General features: G+C 47.9%; 2 protein-coding genes across 10 annotated transcripts in view; both read left to right on the top strand.

Annotated features, from left to right (window-relative positions):
- CACNA1F (calcium channel, voltage-dependent, L type, alpha 1F subunit) overlaps window positions 1-3088 on the top strand; it is a 25498-nt gene extending 22410 nt beyond the window's left edge. For 5 of the 9 annotated variants that reach the window (XM_014538253.1, XM_014538258.1, XM_014538257.1 and 2 more), the window contains 6 exons: window positions 149-318; window positions 971-1096; window positions 1188-1315; window positions 1416-1528; window positions 2101-2298; window positions 2578-3088. In XM_014538253.1, coding sequence (XP_014393739.1) covers window positions 149-318; window positions 971-1096; window positions 1188-1315; window positions 1416-1528; window positions 2101-2298; window positions 2578-2808 — 966 coding nt within the window. In that variant the 3' untranslated portion in view covers window positions 2809-3088. Of the gene's footprint in view, window positions 1-148; window positions 319-970; window positions 1123-1187; window positions 1316-1415; window positions 1529-2100; window positions 2299-2577 lie in introns of those variants that run through there. The other 4 variants (XM_014538255.1, XR_001361762.1, XR_001361761.1 and 1 more) reach the window with 4 other exon arrangements.
- Window positions 3089-7723: 4635 nt separating this feature from the next.
- Window positions 7724-8309, top strand: part of SYP (synaptophysin) — a 12463-nt gene continuing 11877 nt past the window's right edge. The window contains exon 1 of the mRNA XM_005864528.2: window positions 7724-7829. Within this exon, the coding sequence (XP_005864590.1) occupies window positions 7812-7829 (18 nt within the window). The 5' untranslated portion in view covers window positions 7724-7811. The remainder of the gene's footprint in view (window positions 7830-8309) is intronic.

The raw sequence follows: 8309 nt of genomic DNA, 5'->3' as shown, positions 1-8309 counted from the left end.
GACAAATGTTTATTTGGCACCTACCATCCGCTGTTGGAGGCCAAGACCCAGATACAGCCAGTCCCTGGGGTGCTCACCAGAGACACACCATATGACCAAATGACTTAGATATAAACATGGATGCAACACTGTCCTGTGACTCCCACAGGCTCCAATGGGCTCCCAGCCCCCATCCCGTAGGAGCTCCCTGATTTCTGTGTCTCTGCCAACTGGGGACAAACTGCCAGATTCACTCTCCCTGGGGCCCAGTGATGATGATGCGGGGGCTCCCAACTCCAGACAGTCCAGTGTGCCCCAGGTTGGATCCCATGCTCACAGGTATGGTCAGGGGAGAAGATGATGAGGGAAGGCAGGGACTAGCCACTGTATGGGGATAACTCAGGGGGCATGAGTAAGGCCTTCTAATGGAAATGTGGGAAAAATGAGAGGGATTCAAGGGCTCAGATGGAAATAAAGGATAATAAGATTCATGTGAGAAAGGCAATACAAAGGTTTAATGCAAAAAGCACATGATGTGGGACTAAATGGGTTTAAGTTCAAATCTTGTATCCGCCATTTGCTAAGTGATCTTGGGCTACTCACTTAGTTTTCATGGTCCTCAATTTCCTCACCTGTGAAAGGCGGATAATAATAGTACCTTACTTCATAAAGATAGTGGAAGGATGTAATAAGGTCACTCAGCTTTTATACCCCAGCACACCCCCAATTCTTATTTGAAGTTGTCTCTTTAAGAGGCCAACTTTGATTTTTTTTTTAAATATTGGGTCTTTCCAATGAGAAAAAAATGTCTCTTAAAAGAAAGCCCATGTTCACTTTTAAATAACAGGTTAATTTTATGTTAATTTTATTTTAACATAATTTTAAAAAATTAGAAGCCCAGTGATTCTGTAAGGGAGAGGGAACCAGGGGCCCAGGACCACATACTAATATTTGGGGATCTAATCTGCCTAACTTGCCTCACTTTCCCCAGGAGAAGTTCTGGGGCTCTCATTTTCACCATTCCGGAAGAAGGAAGTTTTCAGCCCAAGGGAACTGAAGGGCAAGAGAAACAGTATGAGGAAGAGGAAGTCCCGGGACAGTATTCTGGCCACAACAGGTAGGATGAGCCCATGTTTGGGGGGCAGGACTGATGGCACCCCATCGCCCAGGCCTGAGCTCACCCCCAGCCTGCCCTCCTTCCCATTCAGGGGCTCCTACATACATGAGCAGGCCGCGACTCCCTCTTGCCCCATCCTTTTGCCACCTCACAGACCCCAAAGATACATGGATGGGCACTACGCACCACGCCGCCGTCTGCTGCCCCCAACACCTGCAGGTGAGAGTGTGCAAGTGTGCATGGGTCCTAGGGCCCCCAAGGGCCAGCAGGGCAGAGGGCTGGGGAAGCACCCCGTACCACCTACCATCCTCACCCCCAGGTCGGAAGCCCTCCTTCACCATCCAGTGTCTGCGGCGCCAGGGAAGTTGTGAAGATTTACCCATCCCAGGCACCTATCATCGTGGGCGAAACTCAGGGCCCAGCAGGGCACAGGTGAGGTGAGGTGGGGGCAGCCTAGGTTAAAATTTTTTTATGTGTTTTTATTTATCTTAGAGAGAGAGGAAGGGAGAGAGAGATAGAAACATCGATGAGAAATATTGATCAGCTGTCTCCTACACACACTCTACTGGGGTATGAGCCTGCAACCCGGGCACGTGCCCTGACCTCCTGGTTCATGGATCGACACTCAACCACTGAGCCACACCAGCCAGGCAGCCTAGGTTGAATTTATCAGACACACTACATGTCAAGACCTTCTGAAGAACAGGGCACATATGAACTCACACATTCTCACTGTACCTGTGAGGTGGGTACTGTTATTAGCCCCAGTTTACAGATGAAGAAACTGAGGCCCAGAGAGGCCTACCCAAGATCACACAGCTAGTAAGTGTCAGAGCTGAGATTTAAACTCAGGTCTTCTGTGCTCTTAAACTCACCTGTAATTTACACACATTCAGTTTGACTACAGTTGTGCTTGGGGGGTAAGAGGTAGGCACAGAAATGAGTCCTATACCCTCACACTCGACCCATCAATCACTGTCCTTCTGATGTTTATTCTGGTCCAGGGTTCCTGGGCAACCCCTCCTCAGCGGGGTCGGCTCCTGTATGCCCCACTGTTCTTGGTGGAGGAGGGTGCAGCAGGGGAGAGATACCTCAGCAAATCCAGCGGTCCGCTTTGCACCTTCACCTGCCTGCAAGTGCCTGGAACCCACTCAGACCCCAGTCATGGCAAGAGGGGCAGTGCTGACAGCCTGGTGGAGGCTGTGAGTTCAGAAAGGGCATGGGCAAGAGGGATGGGGGAGAATGAGAGGAGGGGGGACTTTGGGAAGGAGAGGAAAAGGGTCCCCAGTCTCTGTGCTGTGCATGTAGCTCTCCCTTTGCTCTGCAACTTCTGCTCAGCATGATGTGTGTACCACTGTCCCCCATTGACTTCCCTGCATATCGTCAAGGGTGCATCATTTATCCACACTGACCTCTCTGTGCATGCTGCTTCAACTCCATGCTGTGCCTTCTGTCAACTCTGATCCTATCTGTGGCCCCAGGTGCTCATCTCTGAGGGCCTGGACCTCTTTGCCCGAGACCCGCGCTTTGTGGCCCTGGCCAAGCAGGAGATCGCGGATGCATGTCGCCTGACACTGGACGAGATGGACAGTGCTGCCAGTGACCTGCTGGCACAGAGAACCAGCTCACTTTATAGTGATGAGGAGTCCATCCTCTCCCGCTTCGATGAAGAGGACCTGGGAGATGAGATGGCCTGTGTCCATGCCCTCTGAATTCCCACCCCTACCCCACTGCTCAATAAACCTCCTGCCCTCTCTTCCCCAGAGGGAGACAGGCGTAGACCACACTCTTGGAGTTTGATGTCTTTGCACTCGGAGCCTAGGGCTGCCTGAAAGCCCCCATCCATCCATCCATCCATCCATCCATCCTGGTTCAGTGCTGAGCCACTGCCCACACATGGGTATTTCCGGAAACCAGGACAGCCAGGTCTGATTACTCAGCGTCAGTGAAGGAGGGAGGAGGAGGAGGAAGAGACAGCAGCCAAAAAAAGCTGGAGGCAGAGTGGAGGTGGTGGGGGAGGGGTGCACACTGGACAGAAATGGAGGAAAGGAGAGGCGACTTGGATGAGGAGTGTGGTAAAGTCAGAGACCCTACAAGGGGTCAGTCAGGTCAGACTAAGGAAGGACACATAGATGAGAAGGAAAGGATAAGAAAACCAGAGGAGAGTCGTGCCAATAGAAAGGCCTAGAGCAGCCGTGGGCAAACTACGGCCCCTTTGAAATGAAAAAAACTAAAAAAAAAAAAAAGACCGTACCCTTTTATGTAATGATGTTTACTTTGAATTTATATTAGTTCACACAAACACTCCATCCATGCTTTTGTTCCAGCCCTCTGGTCCAGTTTAAGAACCCATTGTGGCCCTCAAGTCAAAAAGTTTGCCCACCCCTGGCCTAGAGGTTAGAATTAGCTTGGTATAGCCCGGCCGGCGTGGCTCAGTGGTTGAGCATCAACCTATGAACCAGGAGGTCATGGTTCAATTCCCAGTCAGGGCACATGCCCGGGTTGTGGGCTCATCCCTTAGTAGGGGGCGTGCAGGAGGCAGCCGATCAATCTCTCATCATTGATGTTTCTATCTCTCTCTCCCTTCCACTCTGAAATCAATAAAAATAAATTAAAAACATATTTTAAAAAGAATTAGCCTGATATGTGTTATGTCAGGCAGAGGGATCCTCTGGTGGCATCAGGGATTTCAGGGGGGCTAAATTGTTATCACCCTGTCTCCCACATTCCACCTTCTGCCTGAGAAAAAGAAAATCTAAATCCATTGCCAGAAGACATGGGTGACAGCAAAGGATGGAACTCCATGCCCAAGAAGTCCCACTCAGGGCTCAACAAGCTTTTCTGAGACCAGCTAAGAGTAACCCACTCTCCTCTCACACAGATCCAAGAGCTCCTCTTTCTGCTTCTTGCCCTACCTTTAGTCATTGCCCAACCTCTGGGATCTCATTCATTCAGTGAAAGTTTACCCAGCATTTATTTTGTATCAGGCACTGTTCTGGGTTTCCCTCAGAGGAAACTGAGCTGGCTTAGACATGTGACATGACTTGTCCAAAGTGGTAGTCAGCCCCACTCCAAAGGAACTGAAGGCAGTGCTGGGAATGGCATGGAATGGGGTCACCACTAGGCCCCTAGGATCTCCTCCCAGGTCTCAAAGCAGGGGTTTCTCATTTGTAAAGTTTGTGTCAAGTGAGCCAGTACTGAAATTTGAGGAAAGCCAAAATTGGAGACTAGGACTCAGAATATAGAGTGGTTGGGCTGGTGTATTGTGACAACAGCAGTCATAGGCAGGAAGTAGAGAGTGAAAAGCTGTTAAGGGATGAGGTGGGAGAGGCCACCTGAGGCCAGATGAGGCAGAGCCTTTCAATTCTAGGCCCAAAACCTTGGGACTTTTCCTAAAAGCAGTGGGGAGCCATGGGAGGGATTTGAGCTGGGTAGTGACATAGTTAACTTTGCATTTTAAATAGATGCTCGGATGACTGTGCTGAAAACAGAAGGGAAGGAAACGAGACCGAAGATGCTAAATTGGCAGGAACGATGGTTGTCTTAGCCAGGGAAGGTGGCAGAGGAGATGGTGAGAAGTGAGTGGATTCCAGAGATGTGTAGGAGGTAAAATGAAGCATTTATTTGGCCCTGTGCAAAATGCATTACAATGATTATCTTGTTTAACCAGAGCAACAACCTTATAAGTATCATTTTAAACATCTTACATGTCCAAAGTCATACAGAATATTAGAGCTGGGATTTAAATTCAAGCAACTGAATGTCAAGACCCATGCTCTTCCCCACCCCACCCTCGCCACCCCTGTAAGACAATAACTGAGAAGTAGCCATTACATATTTGTGTGAATTTGAGTGTGTGTGTGTGTGTGTGTGTGTGTGTGCTTAAAAAATAGGTATACATTCAGACGATTCAAAATTCAAAAGGTACAAAAGGATATACAATGAAAAATTTCCCTTCCCTCTGGAGGCAACCAGCATTATCAGATATATTTTATACATGTGTAGGATTCTGTATTTATAAGTTAGTGGCTAAGAGTAACAGATGCTGGGGCCAGACTTCCTGGGTTCAAATCCTAGTTTTACCATTTACCAGCTGTGTGACCTTAAGAAAATTCTTTCACCTCTCTGCACTTTAGTTTATTCACCTGTAAAATGAATATAGTAGTAGCATCTGCCTCATAGGGTTGCTGTGAGGATTTAAATGAGTGATATAACTGAAGCTCTCAGAACAGTGCTTGACACAGAATAGACATAATTTAAAATATTATTTTCTTTTTTTTTAAAAATTTATTTCAGCCCTAACCGGTTTGGCTCAGTGGATAGAGCATCGGCCTGCGGACTGAAGGGTCCCAGGTTCGATTCCGGCCAAGGGCATGTACCTTGGTTGCTGGCACATACCCAGTAGGGAGTGTGCAGGAGGCAGCTGATCGATGTTTCTCTCTCTCATCGATGTTTCTAACTCTCTATCCCTCTCCCTTCATCTCTGTAAAAAATCAATAAAATATATTTTAAAAAAAATAAATAAAAAATTTATTTCAGAGAGGAAGAGAGAGGAGGAGAGCGATAAAAACTTCAATAATGAGAATCATTGATCAGCTGCCTCCTGCACTCCCTACACTGCAACCTTGGCATGTGCCTTGACCAGGAATCGAACCATGACCTCCTGTTTCCTAGGTCGATGTTCAACCACTGAGCAACGCCGGCCAGGCAGTTATTCTCTTTATAATTATGATATAATCCTTCCCTTCTCTTTGTACACAATCCCCACACAGTTTGGCATGTCCCATGCCTCAACTAAATTTCTCGGCGACCATCCCATATCTCCACATTGGGGTTTTGTTTTGTTTTGTTTTATTGTTATTATTATTATTATTATTTCTTTACCAAGGACATTTGCCATTGATTTTTAGAGAGAGTGGGAGAGGGAAAGACAGAGAGAAATATTGATGTGAGAGAAACACATCGATTGGTTGCCTTCTGCACACACCCCAACCACGGCCGGGCTAGGGAGGAGCCTGCAACCAAGGTACATGCCCTTGACCAGAATCGAACCTAGGACCCTTCAGTCCGCAGGCCAACACTCTATCCACTGAGCCACACCAGCTAGGGCTCCATATTATTGTTTTTTATTGATGTGTGTGTGTGTGTGTGTGTGTGAGAGAGAGAGAGAGAGAGAGAGAGAGAGAGAGAAACACTGATTTGTTGTTCCACTCATTTATGCCTTCATTGGTTAATTCTTGTATGTGCCCTGACCAGGGATGGAACCAGCAATCTTGGCATAGGGACGATGCTCTAACCAGTGGTCGGCAAACTCATTAGTGAACAGAGCCAAATATCAACAGTACAATGATTGAAATTTCTTTTGAGAGCCAAATTTTTTTAACTTAAACTATATAGGTAGGTACATTGTTATTAACTTAATTAGGGTACTCCTAAGGCTTAGGAAGAGCCACACTCAAGGGGCCAAAGAGCCGCATGTGGCTCATGAGCCAGTTTGCCGACCATGGCTCTAACCAACTGAGCTACCCAGCCAGGGCCCATATCTCTATATTGTTAATGATAATTGTATAGTAGTTGTAGTTGTATCAGAGTTTACTTGAATGGGCTACAAGTAATGAGCACTTTGGGAGTGTCCACTCTTATTATAAACAGTGCTGCAGTATATCATCTTATACATACATCTTTTAGCACATATACAAATCTATCTGTGTAAATTCCTATAAGTACAAATGCTGAGCCAAACAGTATAAGGATTTGTTAGTTTGCTAGATTTTGCCAAATCACCCTCCTCTACAGAGGTTATGCCAACTTAACTTCCACTATCAACTTATGAGAATGTCTGTTTCTGGGCAACCTGCCAATATTGAGCATTATTGAACTTGTTTATATTCACCACCCTCAAAGATGAAAAACAGTATTTTAGTAGTTTTTATAGGTATTTCTTTTGTATGAGTGAGGTTGAGCATCTTAAATTCCAACTGTATTTATCCATCGGATGTTGTTACATGGCAATCACCATTACCTTTGGTGGGCCTAGTGTTAGTAGCACGAAGGAGGGTAGTCCAATTAAAGGTGGGCTGGGGAATAAAAAGGACATAAAGTGTAGAATTAGAGTAGGCAAGAATTTAACTTAAGAGGAAGAGAGAAATAGGGAAGATGGCTAGGAGGGGTTTTAAGATGTGCTTAAAATGCAGATGAGAAGAAACCCTCAAGACCTTGAACTATGTTTAAATTTCAGGGACTTTGGGCACTGCCAATTACTAGCTGGGCAACCTTGTGCAAGTCACTTAACCTCTCTGGGGGCTCATTCTCCTCATCTGTATAAATGGAGCTAATAGTCCCTACCACATACATAGGGCTGTTGTAAGGATTAAATGAGTGAGCACATTTTAACAAACTCAATAAAGGGCCTGGTAAAATGTGATACTGCAGGACCTAACGGTCCTCCTCTCCCCAGACCTCTACCTGTGTTTTCAGACATAGATCTTCCTTGAGCATTCACAGGGTTCCAGCCTCGGGGCTGGAATGGCCGCCAGCTACTTCAGCTTGGCTGATATGCGCAAGCGCAGGTGGCCAATGAGGTGGGGGCACGAGGGGAGGAGCTGTGGTTGTCTGGGCTGTTCTGACGATTGCGCGTACCCCCTCCCCCGCTGCACCCGCCCTTGCTAGCAGGCTCCTCCCGCCCCCTGCATTGCTGAAGCTGCTGCTGGCCGACATGGACGTGGTGAATCAGGTACGCGTTCCAGCACCGCGGACAGAGCCCGCTGCAGCCGGGCCTCCCCAGCCTGGGTTGCAGAGAATCCACCGACTTTGAGAGGTGGTGACCAGGGTCTTAGCAGCAGACACCCAGCCCCCGATGCTGGGGCTGGGGTCTGCAGCAGACGAGGGGAGGAAGAGGGAGGTGGAGAAAAGGAGTGCGCTCTTTGCCGCAGCGAGGGCTGTCCTCACTGCCGCAGCGGGGAGGGGGGGGGGCACAACTAGGTTTCTTGCAGGAGGAAAACGGAGTCTTGGGGCTAGGGTACAACAAGGGGGAGGGGAGGGGAGAGTAGAAGGAAGATGGGGGTGCTGCGGATGAGCCAGGAAATAGAGCGACAGAAGGCGTGAGGGCGGGGGATGAGGGGAGGGCTGACAGCTGCCCCTCCCAAACAGAGACGTTACCCCGGTAGAGAACCACTCCTTCCCCCAGACCAGACCAAGGAGGAAAATCTGGTTT

The sequence above is a fragment of the Myotis brandtii genome, unplaced genomic scaffold (assembly GCF_000412655.1).
Source record: "Myotis brandtii unplaced genomic scaffold, ASM41265v1 scaffold1875, whole genome shotgun sequence".
Taxonomy (NCBI): domain Eukaryota; kingdom Metazoa; phylum Chordata; class Mammalia; order Chiroptera; family Vespertilionidae; genus Myotis; species Myotis brandtii.
This window is presented reverse-complemented; position numbering and strand designations above follow the sequence as displayed.